At 44.4% G+C, this 26458-nt stretch overlaps 1 protein-coding gene across 1 annotated transcript in view; it reads left to right on the top strand.

Moving 5' to 3' along the window:
* The window catches only part of LOC122378628 (CUGBP Elav-like family member 3-A), a 231918-nt gene that overhangs the window by 97121 nt on the left and 108339 nt on the right, over nt 1–26458 (top strand). Inside the window, exon 3 of the mRNA XM_043359921.1 lies at nt 5038–5086. Coding sequence (XP_043215856.1) covers nt 5038–5086 — 49 coding nt within the window. The remainder of the gene's footprint in view (nt 1–5037; nt 5087–26458) is intronic.

Here is a 26458-nt window from a genome sequence, read left to right as displayed (position 1 = left end):
TCAAAATGTCCGTATGTATGTATGTATGTGACGCGTCCGTCTCGCTTGGCGGGCTATTGCTGTAGAACGGTGCGGGCTACGGGGGTGGAATTTTGGGCGCAAGTCGGACGCGTGCATCTGTTTGTCGTATTAAATTTTGGTGGGGGTGGGTTCGGTGGCTTGCACGTGGCGGGCGCATCTTTGCGGGATTTTGGGCCGCGGCCGGCGCCGATCAGAGAGCACGCGCCTTAGGCTCGGTTTCTTCGCTTTCAAAACTGAGCAAAATCAGAGCCGGCAGGTCACTGACCTTTGGCAATGAATACCGGAACAGAGCACCGCCGGCCAGGAGGAGATGACAAATTTATTCTGGCAATAACTCGGCCGCTACTGGGCCGATTTTAATGAAAATTGATTTATTACGCTACGCGTAATGCTGGACACCTAGTTCTGATTTAAATGGGTTTGTTCGTTGAAAAATCGCTTAAAACTTGGTCTGAACTTTGTTGTGGTGCCTACAGAGTAAAAAGAATCAGCTTTATGACAGTAATGTGGCCTGGGGAAGGAGGTAATTTTGGGCTGTGACGTCACATATTTGAAAGTTTGTGTTTGGAATATGGGAAGCCTAAGATGTTTAATGAAAAATAAATGCCAGAACCGTGTTCCTGGTCATCCAATCTATAAAGTCGGGCACAATTTAACTGGTTTTAACAACATTTTAGAAGGTGGGATAGTTCCTTTAAGAAGTACGCAAAAAATTGGGAAGGTGTTCTTCCTATAAATGTATTCATTTTACGTCACGATAACCGTTACGAATGGTGATTTCGGTAGGGGAGCTTACAAATGGCGTGGTAAAGCTGCCTATAGTTCGTTTTTTTTTTCAAAAGGACGCTGGCTCAAAGTTCATTATCGAAGCTCTCACGTGAGTTCTGGCAACTTCAGCGTCTGGCTAAGAATTTCTTGCCGAAAAAATGATCGATTTCAAATTGTGCTCGGTAAATACGTGGAAATTGTGCCTTCAAAAATGAGCATACTATGATGACGTCACTGGTGGCAGCTGGCACACAATGTCCGTACGAAAGCATTCATTGCCAACGAATTTTGGGAAAACTTCGTTTTTTGCTCTTACCGAGGCCCGAATCGAGTAAGCAGTTCTTTCGATGATAGTTATGCATTACATTGCAATGCAAGTTCCACAGCATGACGTCACCACTGTTCTCATGTCTAGTTCCTAAACGCAGGTACGGAATTTTTCGGGAATAATTCACATGTTAAAATAAGGCGACATTCGAGTTTCTCAGGTTTGCCCGTTTTGGTCGCTAAAACACGTACTTGTTCGAAAAACATACTTGGAGCCAGAGTTCTTTGGGAAAAAAAACGAACTAGAGTGACATCACGGGTTACTGAAATTTCAATTGAAGTCTGAGTCATCAGAAAAATAAAAATAAAAAGAGTGTTCATCCAACCCTCTTTCCTATAAGCGCGAGAGTGAAAAAGGCTGTTTGGTTCTGACAATGTTTTGGACGCCAATGACCATAGCTGTCCGAGATGAAAGTTACAGGACGCATACATGGTGTCCTCTAGAGGTCTTACAACTTGTATATCTGGGAATTTTTAAGGTCACATTGACATGAGGTCAGGGGCCGTATTCACGTCGATCATTTTCGTAAGAATTTTCTTACGCACGACCTACTTCTTACGAAAATTTGGTATTCACGTCGACAGCAAAAATATCTTACGAATAAAAAAATTCTCGTAGACAGTTTGCGATTCACGTCGACCTTTTCTTAAGAATTCTCGTAAGAATGTCGTAAGTGCGATTCACGTCGTGTCATCTTAAGAATTTCTTAAGTTTTTCGTAAGAACATAATGTTAACGGTATGGTGGACTTACGAATACTCACCGAGCTGTCGTAAACTGACGCAACGATAAATCAGTGCAGTAGGCTAAGACTAAAATGACGAATTATTTTAAGAATTGACACTAATGGTTGTCTGGACTAAGAATGGCTGTTATTATTGAGCAAAATTATTACCAGCGAGCGAGTGAAGCGAAGTCTTTTCAATAAAACGGGAAAATATCAGTATGAGCGGCCCGGCCCGGCCTGTAATGCTTTTGGAGGCCTATATCTCATCAACCGCTGGACTGATAGACCTGTGGTCTTTTTGTTGGGCTGCCCCATCCCTTCTAACCCGCAATTTACTATCTTGATGCATCTAATTGACCATCGTGGCACGTGCCACGTGAGAAGTCAGGGGCGTCCAAGCTGTTTTGCAGAAGTAGCGCTTTTGAGACTACCAATTTCTCAAAGTGGGCTTATATCTCAGCAACCACTGCATTAGGACGTTTGACTTGCGGTAATTTTTATAGGGTAGCTGTAGCCCTTCTACTAAACATCGGGTACTCTTGATTCATGTGAGTGACCACCCGCTGCACGTGCAAAGTACAAACAGGTGTCACGTTTGTTCTTATTACAATAACTCGGCAATTACCGGCCCGATTGTGTTGAAACTTGGCATGTGGGTAGGCACCTACCGGGAAATGCGTTGTCATATGTCACGGTTGAGGTGCTACTGCACGTGCGCACGAGCAGGGGTCGCTTCCAGATGTCGAGAACGCCTGGACCGTTTGCACTCAAACTTGGCACACGGTTATAGGGAGCGGTGCGAAGGGTGCCGGGCAAAATCCAGTTTGAACCATTTTACACGTGCGCACGTGCAGGGTGCCGCTTCTACATCTCAAGAACAGCTGGGCTGATTGCGCTCAAGTTTGGTCAGCGGCCAAGCCGATCAGCGGCAAAAAGGCTTTCTTTCTAAAAAAAAAAGGCTTAAAAAGGCAAGAAAGCCTTCAAAAAGGCTTTCTTGTAACTTTCTATATGTATGGGGGTACAGGTGCTTCCCCATCCACTAAAAGCGCATGTCCATCAATGTCAAGAAATAAGGCACCTCATGCAGAAGTTGGGCTGCCCAGTAGAAGAGGGGCGCCCCCAACACTTAACCCTCGCCCCGTTGGGGGCGAGGGTTAAGTGTGATTTTTCCTGAATAGCAAGAAAGCGGCGGCGCGCAGCGCCGCCAAATTTTCAGTACCTTCCCGGGCATAAATTTGACACCTTCACACCAAATTTCAAGTCTTAGGTCACCTTAGGTCAGGAGTTATTGAGGTCAAACTGAGGTCATGTTCGAGCAAAAATGAGCAAAAAACATGCAATCTTGAAACGCTCACCAAATCTACAGATATCAAGCAATTTCAAAGTTCTTTATATGGTCTAGCAGACAAAAAGCGGCGCTACAAAACTGCTATCTCGGATTTTCATAATTTTGGGGTTTTGACCCCAAAAAATTCAAAAAATTGATTTTTTATAAAAAAAGATGATGAAGATTTAATAATCGAAACGCGTTCATGCACTATTTGTTCCGTGTTTTTCTACTTGTCTCTATCAATTATATACAACTAGAGGGACAGCATTACGCGCAGCGTAAAGAGGGACAGCATTACGTGCAGCGTAATAAATCAAGTTTCAATAAAATCGGCCCAGTAGTGGTCGAGTTATTGCCAGAATAAATTTGGCGTCTCCTCTTGGCCGGCGGTGCCCTGTTCCGGTATTCATTGCCAAAGGTCAGTGACCTTCCGGCTCTGATTTCCCTCATTTTCGCAGCGAACAATCTGAGCTAAGGCACGTGCCGTCTGCTCGAAGCCGGCCGCGGCCAAAATCCCGCAAAGATGCGCCCGCCACGTGCACACCACCGCACGCACCCCCTCGAAAAGTTGATACGACAAACAGATGCACACGTCTGACTTAAGTCCAAAATTTCACCCCCGTAGCCCGCACCGTTCCACAGCAATAGCCCTTAAAGCGTGACGGACGCGTTACATACATACGTACAGACATTTTGATTTTTATATTTATACAATGGATAGTTGTGTAAATCCCTACAAGGAGGATGCCTAAATCTCAATGATTAAGGCAAAGGTCAATGCACCAAACGCTTCTTACGAATTTCTTAAGATATTCCTACGAATTTTGACGTGAATACCGATTTTTGTAGATATCCAGACATTTCGTAAGAAAAAACTTAAGAAGTGTCGACATGAATACCAAATTATACTTACAAAAGAAAATTGACTTACGAAGTCGACGTGAATACGGCCCCAGGTCGGTTAAAAGTCAATGGGGAAATAAAAAACTATTATTTTGGCGCCAAGAATGATCTAAAACTATCTCACGTACATGGTATCGTGATTTCATGCACTCCTTGCAAAGTCCAATGCTTCACTTTTGCAATGTTAACCTTGCGTGACGTCATTTATGACGTCACTAGGGTCGTACGAGTTTTCCATCAATAACTCCCGATCAAATTGAGCTACAGAGTCGGGAAAACCACCATTGGACTCGGGAAAACCTTCCGAATCGAATGGTATGCCATATGATACCTTTTGCCCAGCTTCGTGACCCTGAGGGGCTTTGACCTGGCCTAGACCCAAGGTCAACTACGTAAGTTGACCTCACCCTAACAAAAAGTATACCATTCGACGCACCTGGGCTAGGCGAACACAATGGTGCCAAAATCGCGGCTCTGCGGCCATTTTTTGCGAAGTCATTTAGCAAAAACCGGAACCGTACCTTGGGGCACTTGACCTGACCTCAGAGGTCACCAGTTGATCTAGGACCTTAAAATCGGGTATCAATCCCTGCGTCTCATAACGGTGCACACGCTCGTTTTTTCCGCGACACGCTAGCTCCACCAGGGGCAAAACGGCGAGGGGGTCGTACCCCCCCCCCCTCCCCCCTCGGCCGGCGCGTATGTAGAAAACCAATAGGTCCGGCGAGGGTTAAAAGGGCAGCTTTCTGTTCGCATCAGGCAGCGTGTCCCCTAGCTATGACTGTCGCGGCTATGACTGCCGTCAGGGTCAGGCGCCCTGACTGTGACCGGCGCCCTGACTGTGACCGGCGCCCTGACTGTGACCGGCGCCCGGACTGTGACCGGCGCCCGGACTGTGACCGGCAGTGGCCCGCGGGCCTCTCCGACTCGAGTGCTCAGCTAACGGAGTGCCTCGTTGCAGATGAACCGGCCGATCCAGGTGAAGCCAGCCGACAGCGAGAGCCGAGGAGGTGAGGACTGAGGAGCGCGCGTGGCCGGCGCGGGCCGCGGCGGAGGCTACCCGGCCCAGGGAGCCAGCCGGCCGCCGAATCCCGCCCGGCCACTGTCCGGGTCCGCTCTGCTCCGCTGCACACTGGTCGGGAACGCCCTCACGAGAGGCCACGGGTGATTCCAGAGTTTCGGATTATTTTTTATATAGATCGATTTGAAATTGATCAAATTATTATAATTAGGCCAAAAAAAAAAACTACTCCAGGTGATCAAAAATAACTGTAATCAGCCCCCGAAGATGGGGTATTCCAGAACTCGGAAACTAACGCGGAGCAAGAGGTTTCTTGAGCCGGATATTCAGAGTCTTATTGCTGATAGACACCACGTTGAAATCCCACATATTATGCATCAAAATGTTCGTTATGAAGTTGGCGACTGGTCAGTGCAAACTTTTTTTGTATACTTTTTCCCCAACTAAGATTTACTGTAGCTTTTTATGAAGGCTCTCCTATAGTGAATCTGGAATGTAACTGCAAAGTTTTGGTAAGGAAACAACAGGTAGTTCCCTCTAGTTCCATTTTGATATTTTGTGAGGTGAAGCAAGATTCAAATTTACACCAGGGCAACATAAAAGCTAACTGCGCATATTTGCGCAAAATTTGCAGGAGCCGATATTCCTACCCAACTACCGCCCGCACCGGCCCCAGTATCGGCTCGGCCGCCGCGCCCGGCTTACGCTGTCTTGTGACCTGTGTGACGGGTGACCTGCACGCTTCCATGTGTAGGTAGCTGACTGGTCATCAATAAACAGATGCGCTTGAGTTTATTAATTTTGTGAAAAGCGCAGAAAATATGGTTTTATGGATGTATGTACATATGTATGGATGTATGTACTGACATCAAAAGCCTTCCACATATTGCGTGGCGAATGGCGATTACGGCTTGCATTTAGAGAGCCTTGCTATTGGTAACCATCACTCGGCTGAAGAAAGTGAAAATGGAAACATTCGTGAATATAAGACGCTGCAAATATAGGACCTGTCACTGGCGTCAGGTGACTTTGGGCCGTCTTTTAACATTAGATCGCAGTACGGGTATTTAACCCTGGCCGGACCAATTGGTTTTCTATATTGGCCTGGGAGGGTTGTACCCCCGGCGGGCCTGTGGTGCCCCTGTCGGCTGTCAGGCCTGTGGTGCTCCTGGCAGGCATGTGGTGACCCCAGGCCCTAAGTCATGACCCATGTGACCTCCCCCCTGGGATTCGCCACTGATTAGTACTGCGATGGCTTCTAGGGGAATTTGATGCATGTAGGATAAATGGAATCTATCAAACGACAATAAGGAAGAGACAAACACATAGGTACTTGAGGATCAGCTTAACCCGCGCCCTGCTGGGGGGGGGGGGGGTGTTTGAACACCCCCCTTGTGGTTTTTCGCGAATATCTCCTTATCATGCATCAATTCTACACATGTTGTGAAAATTTCAGACCAAGGTCATTCAAGGTCAGGTCACCAGGTCACTTGAAGTGACCTCACCTCATAAAAAGTTTCAATGTCTGTCATAGGAACACCGAGTGACCGATTGCTTTGAAACGTTCAGCGATTGGTAAGAGCAATGACATGTACAAAATTTATATCTCAGAATTTTGATATCGATGACCTAAGGTCAGGTCAATTTTACGACCTCCCCATTATAAGTCAATGGGAGAAAATTGAAATGCGCCTCTTTTGGACGGAAGACATTATAAACACTCCCAAACACCGAATTACAAGTGGTTTACACACTGGACATGAAAATGGTGTCCGTGACCCTTGTTTATGCCCTGAGGTCATCTTAGGTCACGAATGGTATCTAACAGTTTTTCGCAAATAACTTTTGATAGAGGCATGCTAGAGCGATAAAAACGCCTTAGATGTGTTTAGCTCGACGATACGGATCGACTGATATGCAACATGACCCTTTCCGGTCAGGTCATGACCTTGACCTGAGGTCAAATTTTCAAGTTGACCTTTCAAGGTCAAGGTATAGTTCATTAGATGCGTCTTGACGAGAGGAACACGATGGAGGTAAAAGTAAGCTTGTACAGGGCTTGGGTCAAAAGTTATTGCAGAAAAACTGTTTCCGAAAAAATCGGCTATTTTTGCAGTTTTTGCCCCCTGCAGGCAAAACCGTTGACGTTAGGTCAAATCTGAGAGAATTACTCAGAAAGGGCGTTAATAGGGCTATCGAATGCGCTTTTCTGCGGCGCTGTAGCTCTATTGGTTCCCGAGTTATGCGTTGGCTTTTTGGAAATATTCTACATTCGACCTGGAAATCGGCGAAATTTTGCCTTCAATGACCTCTGGTGACCTGACCTTTGACCTGACCAAAAAATTGACCGAAGTGATTTGTCATTATTTTTGACGCTCTTTCGAACGCCGCCTTCCGCGTATCGCTACGTGGCCCAGGAGCCGAGTTACAAGGGGGGGGGTGTTCAAACACCCCCCCCCCCCAGCAGGGCGTGGAAATCCAGGACCCCCAGCCGGGCGCGGGTTAAAGTTAACCACACATACGGGGGTGAACTGCCATTTTGTTTAGTAAAAAAAAATAAAAAAATAAAAAAAATCATCGTGTCAGGGCTGTGACGAAAAAAAATAAGTGGCCTAAATCCGATGAGAAAACAGGATTTGGGGGTACCCTGGGTTTGGCTCCTTGAGCTGGTGCCCCCCCCCCCCCCCCTTGTCTCAAATCGTTCCGCCGCCTATGGATTGAAATACCAAATACCAATTCGGTATCGGTTTGGTATCGGTATACCAAGAAGTTGGTATCCGATTGACACCTCTAATATCAACCGTTCATTTACCCTGGCTTTAATTTACTAGGAAAGCATATCATAGTCAGTGTTTGACACGAAGTTCATAACATTCGTTGCAAATCCGATGCTTCAGTACACAGCAAAACATTAGTCAAGATCGCCAAGTGAACATAACTCCTGTGCCCGGCAAGCTACTGGGAAAAAATCAATCGGTTTATTTTTAAATCGCTATGCAACGAGGTAAGCCAGTACGTTACCACCACATAGATAGGTAATCCCAAGGCTATAGAACTCCATGTAAGGAGACCAGCCGTTTGACCTTGAACGCCGCCAGCCGGCCGATGACGTCATTGGAGGCAAGCCGGCTCGGCGGACACACAAGGCGAATGCATAACGGAGGGGCGTTGGAACGTTGCGGGAGCCGGGGAGATATTTTAATGTGGTTGTATGCCACCATAGTTAGGTTGATTGATCTACAGACTGCATTATTTTAAACCTCGATGCATCCTAGGCCTGGATGGTGCGTACTAGAGATGCCCTTTTTGAACCCGCAAACCCGCTTTCTGCGGGTTTTCAAAACCCGCAGGGTTTTTGGCGGGTTCGAGAAGCAAAACTTGTCGTGTGGCGGGTATTTGGCGGTCAGACTTTAGAACCTATAATTTTATTTTTATTTTTTTTTAGATGCAAAACACAATGCCAAGTGCATTTGCTCAGGTTAACAATACAATATTCATCAAAACAACTTTTAAAACAGAACCAAATATAAAAATTATCAAGGAAGCACATTTCAAATGCAAAACTGAAAACAACCAGCAATAGCATCCACAGTCCAGCAATGACCAAACCAGGGTACAAACAACAAACTACAAAGCATAAATAAATGCTGGTGAAAGCATTCCATAAAACATAAAAGAACCTGAAAGCAAACTTATAGGAAGCTAAACTGAAGTCTATGTGCAGTGTGCACTAGATATACATTATGGAAGAACCCAGACTAAAATGAGATGTTGATGTTGAAAATCAGAGCAAATGCCACATGTTACTTTATTTGCGTCTGGTCGGCATAAAAAAGAGCTAAACAAAATTTGATGCAAATTCATTGATTACCTATCCTTCTCTATGTTCTGCCCCACCCTATATTACGAAAATAACACACCAATTACCTGCAATTACCCTTACAAAAAATCAAAATATTGACTGGCATGCGGCCCAAACATATCGCAATACAATACTGGCGCACTTTCGACATTCTGACAAGGATTGGCATTTGACTGCGTCAATTTTGGTCTCTGAGGCGAAGGAAAGCTGTCATTGATGACTACTTACTGTCTCTTTATTTCCTAACCGGTGATTAACCTCTGAATTGTAAAACTTTAACTGTTGTGTAAAATAATATTATCAGAATGGCACATTAATATGCATTATACAACGGTGTTTTCGCAACAAGTTCGCACTAACTACTGCTGCAATAATTTAGTCGCTGTAACATTCCTTGCAATCAGCTGTTGGTGACGCTTCTCACACACACACACACACACACACAATGTTTATTAAGGAACCAAACATACATAAGAAATAAGGCATAATCAATGAAACATACAGTACAATAATTAACAACATAAGCGTGATAGCAGAGTGGTGCAAAAGCGCAATCGCTTGACTCGAGGCACCACTCTGAAACATAAGATAAAACATGTGAAACAACCGCCGCCGCCGCTGGCCAGTCGCTCATGAGCGGTAAATTTTGATGGTTCCAACAGCCGCCTAGCTCACGGGATCGCATGATGAAATTTTGAATAAATCATTTGATTACTTCGAAAATCTGCTTGTTTTAGTTAAAAAGGTTTGGAAGATGTATGCCATATCACGACTGCCCTCGCCACTCAAGCGATCTCCGTGAATTAGCATGTTGAATTTCCGGTCAGGTGAATAGTTTGCAAAATTCTCTCCGAGAATACGAGAAGCGTTATCGATTAGTTCTTTTCTTTGGGCATCATAATTTTGGCAGAATAGTACGTAGTGACGTACATCTTCTTTGAAATGACCACAAGAACATTCAGGCGTATCTGTTTTGTTTATTTGAAATAGATGTGAGTTTAAGCAAGACATATCAGTTCTTAATCGGGTATGTAAAATATTTCCGGTCTTAGAGCCAATTTTGTAGTAGTCTGGGGGTTTGGGCACCCCTAGTCGCTGAAGGATTTCTTTTTTGAAGGATGTTTGAGACAAGGATCTTAATGATTCTGGGAGGTGGTTCCATGTTTTAGCTGTTGATAGAAAGAACGAGGATTGGTAGGATGCGGTGCGGTGTGGTTGGATTGTGTGGTTGCTGTGATTTCGCAAGTCTCTTCCTGTCCTTTGTGAGCGGGTGTCCGGTATGATTGATCGGATCCCTGGATCGGATATAGCTGGGTGTGTTTTGCATGCGGTTGTTGAGTGTGTGGTATAATGTTATTTTGTGTATCTTTCTTCTTGTTTTTAACTTGTCCCAGCCTAAATCTCTCAACAACTTGTCGGTCGGTGTTCTAAATAAGGTGCCAGTCACAAGACGAGCAGCTCTGTTTTGTAAAACTTCAAGTCTCTGTGCGTCCTGGAGCGTAATATGTCCGTCATAAACAGTGTCGTAAAAGTCAAAATGTGGTCTCGTGTATGTTTTGTAAATTTGATCTAAAATTTCCCTGGGGATGTACGGAGCAATGGAATACAATGGGTTCAGGGTTCTGTTTACCTTTTTGCAAATTTCATTGATATGCTGATGAAATCGTAAGTCTTTTGAAAAGGTCATTCCAAGATGAGCGTGATTTTCGTGGATAGGTATTATATCGTCCCCAAATGTAAGAGCAGGTGGTGTGTTTTGCTGACTGCGTGAAAATGTCTGTTGTATTGTTTTGCTAATGTTGAAAGTTATCGCCCATTCTTCTCCGTATTTTTGTATTTCGTTAAGATCGTTTTGTAATGATGTTTGCGCTACATTCAAATTATGCTTTGTATGGGATGCATAAAGCGATACGTCGTCTGCGAAAAATAAAATGTCGTTTTGTGTCTTAGTAGAGAGGTTATTAAAGGAAATAGTTCACTTTTTAACATGGGTTTTGAACTGGAATAGCAGTTCCGTAGCTTGGGCTGAGACGAGCATAAATCAGGAGCTTTTACAGCCCAACGATCACCCTAGGCAAAGATATTCTATTTCTCGTCCCGAAAAAGGTGTCTTGCGTTGAGGATGTGTGCCTTGCATATATTTCCATCCAGTATGAAAAGAGCATGGGTCCCGAAAATTCTTCAGAAACTAGAGAAATTATCTACGAGAACTCTAGAGAAATTCTCGTACTGATCAATTAGGACATTCAGGGGAACATTATCAGATCGAGCAGATCGCCCAAATGCCGGTGGCTGCGATAATTTCTCTGTTTCTGAAGTATTTTCGGGACCCATGCTCTTTTCATACTGGATCGCTTGTGCCTTACAGAAACTGAAAAGTTCTTCCTATATCAAAATATAGAAAAAAAAAATCTTTTGTTATAAAAAGGTTTTATTTTCTTTGCTGATTATTTTGAACATAAAAAATAATAAATCGTTGCAAAAAAAATAATTTCGTGAAAGTGAACTATTTCCTTTAAGGTAAATAAGTGCCAAGAGAGGACCCAACACCGAACCCTGTGGGCATCCAGCATTAATAATTTCCGTTTTTGAATAAGTGTCGCCGATTTGGACTCGTTGTCGTCTGTAGGATAGGTATGATTTTAGCCAGTCATAAAGTGAGTCAATGATGCCAAATTCATGTCTACATTTGTACAAAAGTCCCTCGTGCCAAATTTTGTCGAAGTATTTTGAAATATCTAGGTAAATGGCAGTAAAATCGCTTCCTGAGTCCATTGCTTTGTATAAACTATGTGTCAAGTATAATAATTGCTGTTCTGCACTGTGGCCTCGCCGTTACCCACTCTGTTTATCTGTCAAGAGATTATGATGAGAAAGATGTGCATAAATATGTTTGTGAACTACTTTTTCAAAGACCTTGGACAAGGAAGATAGGAGACTTATAGGGCGGTAGTTTGTTGGTTCGGATGGGGAACCTTTGTTTTTAAATATTGGTTTGATATTAGCCTCTTTGAATTTGGAAGGATAAACGCCTAACGCTAGTGATTTGTTCTGACGCATGTTTCCAAAAATGCGTGGTTCCGGATATCCACGACCTTCTGTTCGTCTTTCTCGCCGACGCTCGGATCCAGGGTATATAGAACAACGGGTACACCAACGACGCGGAAAGCGCCCATTTTACCTGGATAAGATACATGGTAGGTGATATATTTTTTGAATATGGAAAAAATAGAGTATTCTATTCTGACGAGTAAAGCCAAATTCATAAAGCAGTTATTTTTATATTATATGTACCAGAAATAACATACTGACCATAGTTTAAAACTTAGTCTAAAGCTAGTTGAAAAGCGTATAGTTGATACTAAGATGGAAGGAATCAATGGAAGGCGGAAATGGCGCAGCTGTTTCATTCTTAAAATGTGTTCGCAAGCAGGATTTACGTGATGCTAGCGACATCTATTAATTTAATCGGGGACGCTGATTGGCTGACTGAGTCCGAGAGCAGTATCACTAATGTACGCCAGTACAGGGTTGATGCAATGTGCGCATGCGCAGGAACTTGTGCTCTCATGGAGGGGCTTTTGGTACCTCGGGCAGCGCCCAATGCTTTTTGGACCTGTTATGGCCTCCGCATCGAAAAATGCTAGATAAAAAGGTTGTAGAAGAAGCTTGAGGCTACCTTTCCCCACAATAATATTGGCACTTTATCTTTTAGCTTACGTGTGAGGCTCGCTTGAAAAAGGTCGATTTAATACGGAAACCCTATGGGGTAGTAGTTTTTGAGCGCCCATTTGGCCTAATGCTACCAACTGTTACTGGCTACCCCTGCTCGGATCATCAAGAGCCTTTAGCGTGTTAGGGCCGCGGCTGCCGCCCCTAAAACGCTAACCAGAGCCCTCGTCTCCCGGCTCACCCCCAAACGCACACACTAATTAATCGCGGTTACGGGGCTTTTTCCCTCGCGCCGTTTTGGCTTAGGTGCGAGGCTTTTGCCCTTTGCGTTAGGCGTCGGCTTTTTTTTTATTATTTAGGACTTTTTCGCCCGACTATTACACCCCACAACAAGGCCCCGCCGGGGGCTGGAGCCTAGAAGGTCTTATACCTTCGTCAGTGCGATGAAAGCTTCCCGGCTCCATTACACTGACACCAGCTCACAAGTGTTCATGTCTATTATGTATTGTTAATAAAAGTCATTCCCACTGTTGTGTTTGCGACTCCAGACATCTCGGCTCTTTGGCTATACACGTAAGTACCTCCCTTAGCTTTGATTCCACATTAAGATAGGATCCCACGTTGTTTTTGCTACCGGGTTCACATAAACCGGTGTAACGTAAGACTTGCTGCCCGGCGAAAATTGCCGGAGTAACCAGGGGTAGCCAGTAACAGTTGGTAGCATTAGGCCAAATGGGCGCTCAAAAACTACTACCCCATAGAGTTTACATGTTAAATCGACCTTTTTCAAGCGAGCCCCACACGTTAACTAATAAACAAATTGCCAATATTATTGTAGGGAAAGGTAGCCTAAAGCTTCCTCTACAACCTTTTTATCTAGCGTTTTCCGATGCGGAGGCCATAACAGGTCCAAAAAGCATTGGGCGCTGCCCGAGGTACCAAAGGCTCCTCCATGAGGGCACTAGTTCCTGCGCATGCGCACATTGCCTCAACCCTGTACTAGCGTAAGTTAGCGATACTGCTCACGGACTCTATCAGCCAATGAGCGTCCCCGTTTACATTAATAGATGTCGCTAGCATCACGTAAATCCTGCTAGCGAACACAATTTAAGAATGAAACAGCTGCGCCATTTCCGCCTTCCATTGATTCCTTCCATCTTAGTATCAACTATACGCTTTTCAACTAACTTTATTCTAAGTTTTAAACTATGGTTAGTATGTTATTTCTGGTTCATATAATTTAAAAATAACTGCTTTATGAATTTGGCTTTACTCGTCAGAATGGAATACTCTATTTATTCCATATTCAAAAAATATATCACCTTCCATGTAACTCATCCAGGTAAAATGGGCGCTTTCCGCGTCGTTGGTGTACCCGTTGTTCTATATACCCTGGGAGTAACTGCCCGCTGCTCGGGTATGGCACTAGGCCGACCGAGCAAAAAAAAAGTGGTTCATTGGTTAGTTGGTTTTTGCTGGGCTTTTGCATGATTTGTTTTATGTGTAGATCGACCGGATACGCATTATTCACCGTGTCGTCCGTGTCACTATTTATTTTTAACTGGAAATCGCATATCTTTTTATATCAACATTCATTTTGATAACAGTATCATTCCAGAAGCCTAACATTGAGAGGAACCAGAGTGAAATTTTGATCCTCAGCCAATGCTGAAGGGTAAGGTGAGAGAAAGATTTTACTGAATTCTTTTCAGAAAGGAATTTCAAATGTATTGATGCATTATTTGTTTTCCATTATCCAGTGTGCACTTCCTGAGGACTTAGCATAGCAATTTCAAGTCCTTACTATTTGTTTGGCTGTCTTTTTCTGCACAACAATGAAGCAAGTAAGGTTTATATAGCTCTAGCATTGACCCAGCTGTATTTTTCTCTTGCAAAGGCAGGTTTTTTAAAATTGCGGGTTTTTTGCGGGTCCGGCTCAGCCAAAATCAGCTTGCGGGTAGTTGTGGTTGGGCAAGGGGTAGCTGCGGGGCGGGGCGGGTAATGAAATTGCAAATTCGGTGCATCTCTAGTGCGTACATTCGTGGAACGATCACCCCGTCCGACGTCCGTGGGCGAAGCTGTCTACATATTCAAGACACTAAGACGGGTGCAATAACGGCGACCCGATCCCGTCTCTGGCGAATCTAGAGGGGTCGTTGGGTGAATTGACAACCGATGGTTTAAGAGATGATGAGAAGGGATCCCGTCATCGATTGTTGTTTGACAGATAACATTGTTGTACTGGGCGTATAACCATCAGAGGCAGCGATGCCATTCCTTGGGATTTGTCCCAAGATCTTGGGATTTGAACATTAACATTGGGATCTTGTGATTTGCACTGCATATCTTGGGATCTGGCAGAAGCTGATTTCACTTTGTCTTCTCATGCTGTCGAATGCTTTTTCCTTGGTCGATAATAGATTTAGGATGGATTTGCACTACGGACGGTTAATCAAACATATTGAAGTAACGGACGAAGCTTGCGATGTTTCTAGCCGGCATTATCTTCCCGAAATCGCAGGATTATTTTTGTACCATTACTTGTTATGGGTATACACCTTTTTACGCCCAATTTAGGCGGAAGTGCACACATTTCAAAAATAGTGCAGGTGATTTCGACGGTTCGGCATAGTGCCTTCATATATTGAATCGCGGCACGATATTTGTCATTGTGCACCCCACTCCGTCATAGTGTAGTTAAAAGTGGCCCAGGTTCAGACATATTGGACTTAGTGCAAATAATAATTCGTCAGGTTAATTTAATTTCGACATACGGCATGTGCTTACGGCAATGTTCAAATAAATCCAGCACGGTATAAATAAGCGATTATGTAAGCAAATCTCACCTTCCTACGCAACTTAAGCCCTCAGCAAAGCTCTGGACCTAATGAAGAATGTGGGATGTCACGTGAACGTGAAATGCGCTACACCTTTTCACGGCCAAATATAGAAATAGTGCACACAGTTCAGTAATAGCGCAACCGATTTCGACAGTTCGGCATAGCGCACCTCTAGTTCGGCCAAGTGCATGATATTCGGTAATAGTGCACACGTTTCAAAAGAAGAGCAATCAATTTAGAAGAGGGTGCGCTCAAATTCAGTGAGCCGTAGGTTCAATTTCGTCATCGTGCACGGTTTCGTCATGTGGCCTGATAGTCGGCGTCCAGCAAAGCGATTTAGGCGATGTTCAAGTGAATTCGCTGCTAGATTGGGAAAATATTTTTGAAAGCCCCTATCTGTCTGTCAAGAGTAGCGTGAATCTTGTTCAAAAACCTGCTCAAATGCAGTTTCAGCTCTCAGGAATTAACTTATCATTAGTCTCGCTCTAAGAACTCGGTGACACGGTTAAGTGGCGGTCACGTGGCATTCAGGGCTTCTGAATCGGGTGCATAACTTCGTTGCTGGTTCAAAAAGATCAGAAATGCTATGGATTCTTGTTATCGCCTTTCAGCATCATGGCGAATTTGATTGAACAAAGCCGAAAAAATATTGTTCATGCCGAATATAAAAGCACCCGACGAATTATGTGCACTATGTCTTATATGATTGAAGCCAGGGGGCGTCGAAGTCTAGTTCCTACCAACCTGGCACTCCCATGCCTACGTCACCACGAGGACGCCCGAGGGCATTTACATGTTGAAGATAGGGAAATTGCCATAGTTTAGAGCCGCCTGAAGGGCAACCTTGAGATAGATGATAATGTAAATGTGTGCTAATATGATCATCAAGATGTTATTTATCCAAATCCAGGGCCAATTAATCGATATCTTGTCACGTTTTCCAGTGGTGATGCGCTAACTTTCGTGGTTCTTGCAGCCAATAAGGGTGTTTCATAGTGCGATTCAGCCGCATTATCGACTTTAATGCCATAAACCGCCACGGAACATATGATTTGCAGCTCCCTGGCGTGATAGCTGCCAGTAGGGCTCCGGAGTCGGAGTCATGAAGTCGGTCAGAGTTGACAGTTCTGACCTGAGTCGTCGAGTCGGAGTCAGAGTCGATTTTAAAAGCTGGAGTCTGAGTCAGTCACCGAAATTCGATCCCCTCCGCAGACCTTTCAGGGTTCCGTAGTCGGAGTTATAGTCGGTCGGAGTCGACAGTTCTGACCAGAGTCAGAGTCAGAGTCAATTTTGAAAGCCAGAGTCAGAGTCGGAGTCACCAAAAAGCCATTGCCTCCGCAGACCTGCTAGGGCTGTGGAGTCGGAGTCGGTCAGAGCCGACATTTGAAATCAAAGTCAGAGTTGATTTTTGAAAGTCTGAGTCAGAGTCGGAGTCATCAAGAAACCCATGGACGATCCGCAGCACCATGCAGTAAGGGCGCTGCCGATCGATGCCCGAATTGCCTATGATTAATGAATTGAATGAATAGATGGCAATTAATTAGGTACCTTCTATTATTCATCCCTTGCCACTTGGAGGACTTACTTTCAATAGAAAAAGACGCATTATTTGTTTGTTTATTTATTGACAAATATTTTTTGAGCAGTTAGGGATACAGACACAAAACACAATGATAGCACCTCGCTGGTGCAAATCATTGCTAGATAGATGTTGAAATGTGTTGCCATTGAAGAATCTACTGATTTTCTTGGCGGATCTCGTTTTCAAGTAACTACTGGTCTTGTAAGATCTCTTGATTGCTCACCGTCTGGCGTCTAGTTCCAAGGTTTTCTGAAAGCTAATCAAACGTTACCATGGCTGCTCTTGATGGCATTGCGCTTGCTGGTTCTGGGTTCTTAATTGGTGGTTCTTGCGTCTGATCCTGTTGCTTCATGTTCCATCACATCACATTAAATTTCTAATGGAACAGACACTTCTACCCAAGCTTCTACCTTTTATTTCACTATCTGACTATCAGTCGACTTGCATTTACCCCTGTGGCCTGCTGGCCCTTTTATTTCCACGATAGAATAGGTATACCAATTATTGAAAAAGCCTCGGATAAAAAAGCAAGACAAGTATGTCAAGTTCAATAATTGCGACGGTCCTAGAAAACCAGAAAAAAATATAAAAAAGCCTGTCCATCTCACTTCCCTCACTTCATAACAAAAACTTCGCAGCAAAACATGCGAAAGAGTCCTTAGCAACGCCTTAGCAACGCATTTGTCTGAAGTGCGCAATATGTGTCTCATCTGGAAAATTTAGTAGCTACTTGATTATTCAACTAGAGCTGGACTATATAAGCTAGGCTTTTATATAAAAAATAAGTGTTTGCTTATAGAATTTATAGCAACTGGTTGCTTAACTTCGAAATAATGATTTATTACAGAAAAAGCTTGTTTGCGACATATTTGTAAAGAAACAACGGAAATAGGTTTGACTCGTACGCTATTCTAGTACATTTTTGGTAGAAAACTTCGTCCAACCTTATGTTTTAGGGCCTTGATTGAAGCTAAGACACCCAGATGAAACATTAAATACCCTTTACCTTTTGCATTCAAAGCAGTGCAGCTGGCTACTTGACTTTTTTGCGTTGCTGACTGACTACGAGTGTCATTGGAGGCTCAGGTAGCGTGAAATGTCAAATAAAAATAGTTATTATTTATTTATGCAATGCCGTCTTACTGAACAGTGCCTAAATTACATGCGGGACCCCGAAATTGAAACGATCTGACGAATAATGTGCGATATGTCTAATATGCCTGAACCTGTGTCACTTTAAACCTGCACTATGACGAAATGGCTGCAATATGGCGAATATCGTGCCGCGATTCAATATATGAATGCACTATGCCGTACTGTCGAAATCGTCTGCACTATTTTTGAAATGTGTGCACTGCCGCCTAAATTGGGCCTTTTCATTACATTTATTAAAATCTCATTAACTTCATTAGCGGTAAAATTTCAATAATTTAGTAAAATTTCATTAGCAGCTTGTTTGAACGGCACCACGCTACACTTGATAAACAGCAAGAGCGTTGTCAAAAATATTTTCTAGATGGGGCACCGAATTCGCTTGAAGGTTAACTAAATTGCTTTGCGGTACGCCGAATACCAATGCATATGACGAAGCAATGCACTCTGGCGAAACTGAAATCGCAACTACTGAAAATGAATGCATTCTCTTTTAACTTGCTTGCACTGTTTCGGAGCCGTGTGCACTATTACTGAATTTCATGCACTCGGCCCAAGAAGCGGTGCACTATGCCGAACTGTCGAAATGGTTGCACTATTTCTGAACTGTGTGCACTATTTCTATATTTGGCCGTAAAAAGGTGTAGTAGCAGCTTTCAGTCGCTGTTCGCAACTGGCGCTCATTTGTTTAATTTCCAACTACCGATCAACGGGGATGGGTGGTTTGGCGGCATGATGGACGACGGTGAAAACAGGGCGCCTGGGGCGATTTGATCAAGGTTCGTGAAATTTACACGTGACGTTTAGCATGTAGATTGTAGAAGGCACACGAAGGGGGAGAAGCTACAAATGTCACGTGACTAATATGCCCTCCGGCGCCCTGTTTCACCGGCGTCCATGATGTTGGGTGGCTATGAAAAGCTTTTACAAACATTATGCCTAAAAAACATTTCAGAAAGCGGCTCCCGCACAAAGCGTTTCATTTTACGGTTTTGCTCTATGGAGGCTTATCCGTTGACCGCGAACCAAAATAAGGGCAATTTGTCTTTGACCTCGGAAAAGTGTCTGGTCACCTGACCTCTGGGCTCTGCTGGACCAAAAATAATCAAAGCGTAACATTGCGACCTTCACAACACTGCTGACGTCTTGTAACTATATAGTCCAGGGGACGAGTTAGGTCCTCGTTTAGACCCCCTCGCCATCGCCGGCTTGAAAATTCATGGGCCCCAGCGGGCACTGGCTTACGCGCAGATTCACAGCATAGGCTTTTCGATTTCAGGATTCACATAAGCTTTTAAGAGCTTGTTTTGGAGCCCATATTTCAAAACTCAGTGGTGGAAAACACTTAAAATCAGCCTGACCTCACCTGACCCTAGCTTCTCCAAATGTGTCACGAGACAAATTTTGAAATAAATCCAAAATGCCACAGACTTCGTTTCCAAGAAGTTCTAACAGATTCGGACTGTGTTTTAACCCTCGCCCTGGCAGGGGGGGGGGGTCGATGCGACCCCCCCTAAGGTTTTTCGAAGATAGCGTAAAAACGGCGGCGCGCAGCGCCGCCAAATTTGGCACAGCCTATGGGGCAACCTTTTTATATATGACCTGAAAATTTCAGGTCCGGGTGACCTTGGGTCAGGTCACCAGGTCAGAAAAACCGGTACAAGGTCATGGTCAAATTTCAATTTTCTTTTTGCACCTGTCCAACTCACAGTTTTGCACTGATTTCCTTCAAACTTTCAGGATGTGCTAAGTTCACCGAGTTGTATAGCATATAGTTCGGGTTTTTTGAGGTCACTGACCTGAGGTCAGTTAGAGGTCATTACGTCGTAATGTTAAGCCTATGGGAAAATACTAAATTCGGAAAATACTGGAGATATCCGCTTCGTTCTATCACTTTTGTGCTTTGAAACCACAGTACTTAACAGCAGGTCACTTGGTGCTTCTTTGTTTGGTGTACTTATCCATGGGTCAGGTCAAATGAGGTCAACTGAGGTCAAATGACGTTTTTGCCAATAACTTGGCACATAATGACGCTAGAGCTTAAAAAATGGTATCATTGTGTTCCTGGTGATCAGCCGAATCGAATGATATGCAATATGATGCAATTTAGTTAACTTTAACTTAATTTATTAATATAAGTTTACTTAAAATTTAAGAAAAACTTTAAGTACACTTCAGCAAGCTAAAAAGTATATCATTCGACGCGCCTTGACGTGCTGAGTTCACTGGTTCTTTTCTTTTTGCTCTATCTTAATTAGATCAAAAGTTATAAGCGAAAAACGTTTGACCTGTTTTTAGCGAAATTTTTACATTTATACCCCCCAAAACCCCCCTAAATATTGACCTAGAGCAACCAAATTTGCACAGGGGCGAGAACTCCAGGGGGCCCACCTACCTACCAAATTTGGTGTTTCTAAGTGCCATAGGAGCCAATCGCGAGGGGGGGGTCGCATCGACCCCCCCCCCCTGCCAGGCCGTGTTATGAAAAATGCCCTGCCAGGGCGAGGGTTAAGTCCTTGACCCACCATTGACGGTCGACGAATGACCTGACCATAATATCAGATACCACCGGCTTCATGTTGTCTAGGCCAGCATCTTCATTTTTCGTGAAGCTCTTATACTCGGTCAGGAACCGATCAGCTGTAGGAGTCCGATCGACCCCCTCCCCCTCCCCTCCCCCCGGCCTCTAGGTACATTAGCTGCTGTAAATACGCCAATAAGGACAAGGGTGGACCCGAAGAAGAGAAAGTTGAATACTAAACACACTAATATGTCCAAAATAAGCTATGGATTTACTTGGGGTACTCCTAAGGATATTCGATGGGATGTCTTGGGATTTGAGACGAGAATCTTGGGAAATTCTGGTCGAGATCTTGGGATGGAGCAAAAATGTGGATGGCATCACTGATCAGAGGTAATGCCTTAACGTAGGCAAGCATAATTGATCTGTCATATTGTTAAGGAATATAAAATCGTAATGGAGATCATTGAGGATATGATCTCTACATTACGGGAATTCACTAATTACTACGGCCCATAGGGGCACCGCCGGAGCTGTTGTTTTGCCATCGGTCCCAGGCAACTCCAGGGAGCTGCAGTACCCGGCGGCCAAAGCGGCCACCTCGTCGACTCGCAGGTCCTGTGGGATTCCGTGATGCTTCAGTGCTTCACCCACAGAAGCACGGGCATAGCAGTAGGATGTGGGGCTAGGTGTCTGTCCACCTCTTCATTGTAGGTACAACGTATACAGCGCCCGGTCCCGCCGAAGCTCGGTATCGACCATGACTTATTCACAGCTGGCGGATCCAGGAAGCGGTCTTGGACACTGCGGGGGCTTACCCCGAAAAGGTTTCTCCGAATTAATTTAAAAACTCGGATTTCAATTCCTTGCGCACTGCTGTGCAGTGTGATTGACCAACATTTCCTCAGAAAAGTTGTGAAGTTTTCTTGTATTCTCGAAAAGCGGTTTCGGGCGCTGCCCTGGTTGTGGGGGAAGACATTTGCCCCAAATGCCTTCCCCTGGATCCATCAGTGGGTTGCCCCACCCCGAGCTTGACTAAAAACGTCTTCAAACCCCACCAGAAACCGATGGTAAGGTGAATTCAAATCCAATGACTCATCTCTGTCTGCCCGCCTAAATATGCTACACATGGTACGGCACCCGGCCCTGTCGGAGCTTTGAGCCTCAGCCGATCGTGACATTTTCGGCTTTCCACATCCCAAGCTAGATTAGAAACGTTCTCCTTCCCCACCCGATTGCTGATGTCAATTCAAATTCAATACCTCATCTCTGTCTGCCCGACCATAACCCATTCATTGCACACCGTTCAGCGCCCGGCCCCGCCAGAAGTATCCTAGCGCGCTGAGCAGTTGCCTCCAGCCGCGTCATCGCGAGGCCCCGCGCAGCCCATAACTGAACACATTGCGCAAATAGCCGTGTCGCCCCCCTGGGTAATCGACTTTTCCTAAAGCAATTACATATGTATGTATGTATGTATGTTTGTATGTATGTATGTTTGCATATAACAACCTCGACAGAAAGCCTTGTGAGCTTGTGACAGTTGAAAATCTCCGGGCTCCAGAGCCAGGAGATCCTCGAAGCTCCGTCGACCCAGGAGCGAGAAGCCACCACGATCGTTGGGGATGAACATGCCGCCATCTGGTGCCATCACATGGGTCCGCAGCAACTTCACAAGATGTGGGACATCAGCGAAGACCTAGGATAGAGTCTCCTAGGTCTCCTAGGATAAGACAGGATTGCAAAGGATGTAGGAATGCAAGGTCTCGTAGGCATTGGGTGAAGGATTAAAGATGGTAGGACAGACTATTACAGGTATGAAATTAGCCTTCAATGCTCAACACAGCGTTCCAATACATAGAGAGGTACGACAGTTCAAGTACTATCTTAATCAGGAACGGCAAAGGAAATGTGATAAAAAGTGTTTTGTAATATAATCCATCGACACGCTTTGATGCATACAATTTTTACACGCTAAACATACATAACATTTAAATGCCTATTAAAGGGACCCTCCCACCTTCAAAAAAGTTAATGAATTGGCATGAAAGTGATGTCGCTCGGTTCAGAAAGAGCAAAAACGAATATCCACCAAACTTCATCGAAAAATATTCACCGGTTTTCAAGATATTAGACTTTTACTTTTGTTTACTTTTTGGGATCTCCGCTGTTCCTAGCGACTTTATTTGAAAGTGCGGCATTTGTTGCGCGCAAAGCAGCATATACCACCGCGTTCTACAAAACGTTTTAGTCAAACATTTAACGGACGTTCGAAAGCCTGATGACGTTATCAGATTCCCGTAATGGTTAAGAGGTAGGGACCACGCTGGTCCCACCCTGCAAGTAAAGGGAAGAAATTTCTTGAACACCATAAAGCTGCGGGGGTTGCGACCAGGATAAATGGTGGTTTCTGAGCCTGGCCGCAAACTTGGCTATCTCAACTCAAAACTAATGTTAAGGTGGGAGGGTCCCTTTAATTATTGAATTATTGCTCGAACTCATGGGACATCAAAGGATGGCGTCAGCAAAAAAAGAAAAGAAAAACACTAAATTTTACAACAGTAGCCTATTGGACATAGTATCTCTGGCACTAACCTGTTCTGGTCCGCTGGGTGCACGATCCAGGACTTCTGGGCGCCGACTCCAGCGCGACGCCACATGGTCTCGTTCATGGGGTCCATGTCGCTGACCGCTGCGACGACGAGACCCAGCTCCTCAAGCCGGATGACCACTTGGGCCAACTTCTCCGCCGTCATGGCCGCGTCGAACTCAAAGAAGAAGGGCTGCTTCCAAACTCCGCAGAGGCTGCCGGGACCATGAGAACTTGCATCTTCGAGGCCGACATGACTCGATCTTCTGTTTGGTCGTGACACCAACGGGCATCGATGGACACTTCATCGAAGCAGATCACACAGCTTCTCCAAGGATGTCATGCCACGAACCAGGGGTAGCCAGTAACAGTTGGTAGCATTAGGCCAAATGGGCGCTCAAAAGCTACTATCCCATAGGGTTTCCATGTTAAATCGACCTTTTTCAAGCGAGCCTCACACGTAAGCTATAACATAAAGTCCCAATATTATTGTGGGGAAAGGTAGCTTCAAGCTTCTTCTACAACCTTTTTATCTAGCGTTTTTCGATGCGGAGGCCATAACAGGTCCAAAAACCATTAGGCGCTGCCCAAGGTACCAAAAGCCCCTCCATGAGAGCACAAGTTCCTGCGCATGCGCACATTGCCTCACCCCTGTACTGGCTTAAACTAGTGATACTGCTCACGGACTCGATCATCCAATCAGCGTCTCCGATTACATTAATAGATGTCGCTAGCAGTACGTAAGTCCTGCTTGCGAACACGTTTCAAGAATGAAACAGCTGCGCCATTTCTGCCTTCCATTGATTCCTTCCATCTTAGTATCAACTATACGCTTTTCAACTAACTTTACACTAAGTTTTAAACTAAGGTTAGTATGTTATTTCTGGTACAAATAATTTAAAAATAACTCTTTATGAATTTGGCTTTACTCGTCAGAATAGAATACTCTATTTTTTCCATACTCAAAAAATATATCACCTACCATGCAACTCATCCAGGTAAAATGGGCGCTTTCCGCGTCATTGGTGTACCCGTTGTTCTATATACCCTGACACGAACCGCTGCGCTGATGACTTCCACGGAAGCCTCGATGATTCCAGAAGACACAGGAAACCCACGCGTCCAGCGCTGGGGCGTCCTGCAGCTGGGCAGAGGTAGTTTGAGGACTTCCTGGACGTAGGCGTAAGCTCGTCAGCTAACGCAGCGGAGGCCGACCGCGCTTGCTACGTCACCGGCAGTCCAGTGCAGACGACGGTTGGTAGCTACCCGTTCCACCTGCTTCGCGTTCAGAACACCACATGCTTCTAGCTTGGAGACCGCTGCCGCCCTTGTCTGCACACACACACACACACACAAAACGTTTATTAAGGAACAAAAGATACACGAGAAATAAAGCATGATCAATGAAACATATGGCACAATGTAGCAACATAAAAGTGATAGCAGAGTGGTGCAAAAGCGCAATCGCTTAACTCGAGGCACCACTCTGAAACAAAAATAAAACATGTGAAACAACCGCCGCCGCCGCTGACCAGTCGCTCATGAGCGGTGAATTTTGGTGTTCCATCAGCCGCTCAGCCCTCGGGATTGCAAATTTTGAAAACTTTGAATGAATTTATTTGTTACTACGAAAATCTATTTGTTTTTGTCAAAAACTTTTGAAAGGCGTAAGCCATTTCTCGACTGCCCTCGCCACTCAAGCGATCTCCGTGGATAAGAATGTTCAATTTTTGGTCGGGTGAGTAATTTGCAAAATTTTCTCCCAGTATACGAGAAGCGTTATCAAATAGTGTTTTCCTTTGGGCATCATAATTTCGACAGAATATTACGTAGTGGCGGACATCTTCCTTGAAGTGGCCGCAAGAACATTCAGGCGAATCTGCTTTGTTGATTTGAAAACGATGAGAATTTAGACAAGACATTTCAGTTCTTAGTCGGGTATGTAAAATATTTCCAGTTTTTGAGCCAATTTTGTAGTAGTCTGGGGGTTTGGGCATCCCTAGTCGCTGGTTAATTTCTTTTTTGAAGGATGTATGTGGCAAGGATCTTAATGATTCTGGGAGGTGGTTCCATAGTTTGGCAGTTGAAAGGAAAAACGATGACTGATAGGATGTGGTGCGATGTGGTTGGAGTGTATGGTTCCTGTGATTTCGCAGGGTCCTTCCTGTTCTTTGTGAGCGGGTGTCCGGTATGATTGATTTGATGTAGTTGGGAGTTTTTTGCATGTGGCTATTGAGTGTATGATATAGTGTTATTTTGTGCATCTCTCTTCTTGTTTTTAACTTGTTCCATCCTAGGTCTTTTAACAATTTGTCAGTTGGTGTTCTAAATAAAGTGCCAGTCACAAGCCGAGCCGCTCTGTTTTGTAAAACTTCAAGTCTCTGTGTGTCCTGGAGCGTAATATGTCCGTCATAAACTGTGTCGTAAAAGTCAAAATGTGGTCTCGTGTATGTTTTGTAAATTTGATCTAAAATTTCTCGGGGGATGTATGGAGCAATGGAGTACAATGGGCTCATGGTTCTGTTTACCTTTTTGCAAATTTCGTTAATGTGCTGATGAAACCGCAAGTCCTTTGAAAATGTCATTCCCAGATGAGCGTGGTTTTCGTGAATGGGTATTATGTCGTCCCCAAATGTAAGAGCAGGTGGTGTGTTTTGTGGGCTGCGTGAAAATGTCTGTTGTATTGTTTTGCTTACGTTAAAAGTAATCGCCCATTCTTTACCGTATTTTTGTATTTCATTGAGATCATTTTGTAATGACGTCTGTGTTGTGTTCAAATTTTGTTTTGTATGGGATGCATATAGCGATACGTCGTCTGCGAAAAATAAAATGTCGTTTTGTGTTCTAGTAGAGAGGTTATCGAGGTAAATGAGGGCTAGAAGAGGACCCAAAACCGAACCCTGTGGGCATCCGGCGTTGATAATTTCTGTTTTTGAAAAGGTATCGCCGATCTGAACTCTCTGTCGTCTATCAGACAAGTAAGATTTTAGCCAGTCGTAAAGTGAGTCAGTGATGCCAAATTCATGTCTACATTTGTACAAAAGTCCCTCGTGCCAAATTTTGTCAAAGTATTTTGAAATGTCCAGGTAAATAGCAGTAAAATCGCTTTCTGAGTCCAATGCTTTGTATAAATTATGTGTCAAGT

The sequence above is a fragment of the Amphibalanus amphitrite genome, unplaced genomic scaffold (genome assembly GCF_019059575.1).
Source record: "Amphibalanus amphitrite isolate SeventyFive unplaced genomic scaffold, NRLGWU_Aamphi_draft 000000F_arrow, whole genome shotgun sequence".
NCBI classification, from domain to species: domain Eukaryota; kingdom Metazoa; phylum Arthropoda; class Thecostraca; order Balanomorpha; family Balanidae; genus Amphibalanus; species Amphibalanus amphitrite.
Note: the sequence above shows the minus strand (reverse complement) of the source record. Positions and strands in the feature narration are given on the sequence as shown.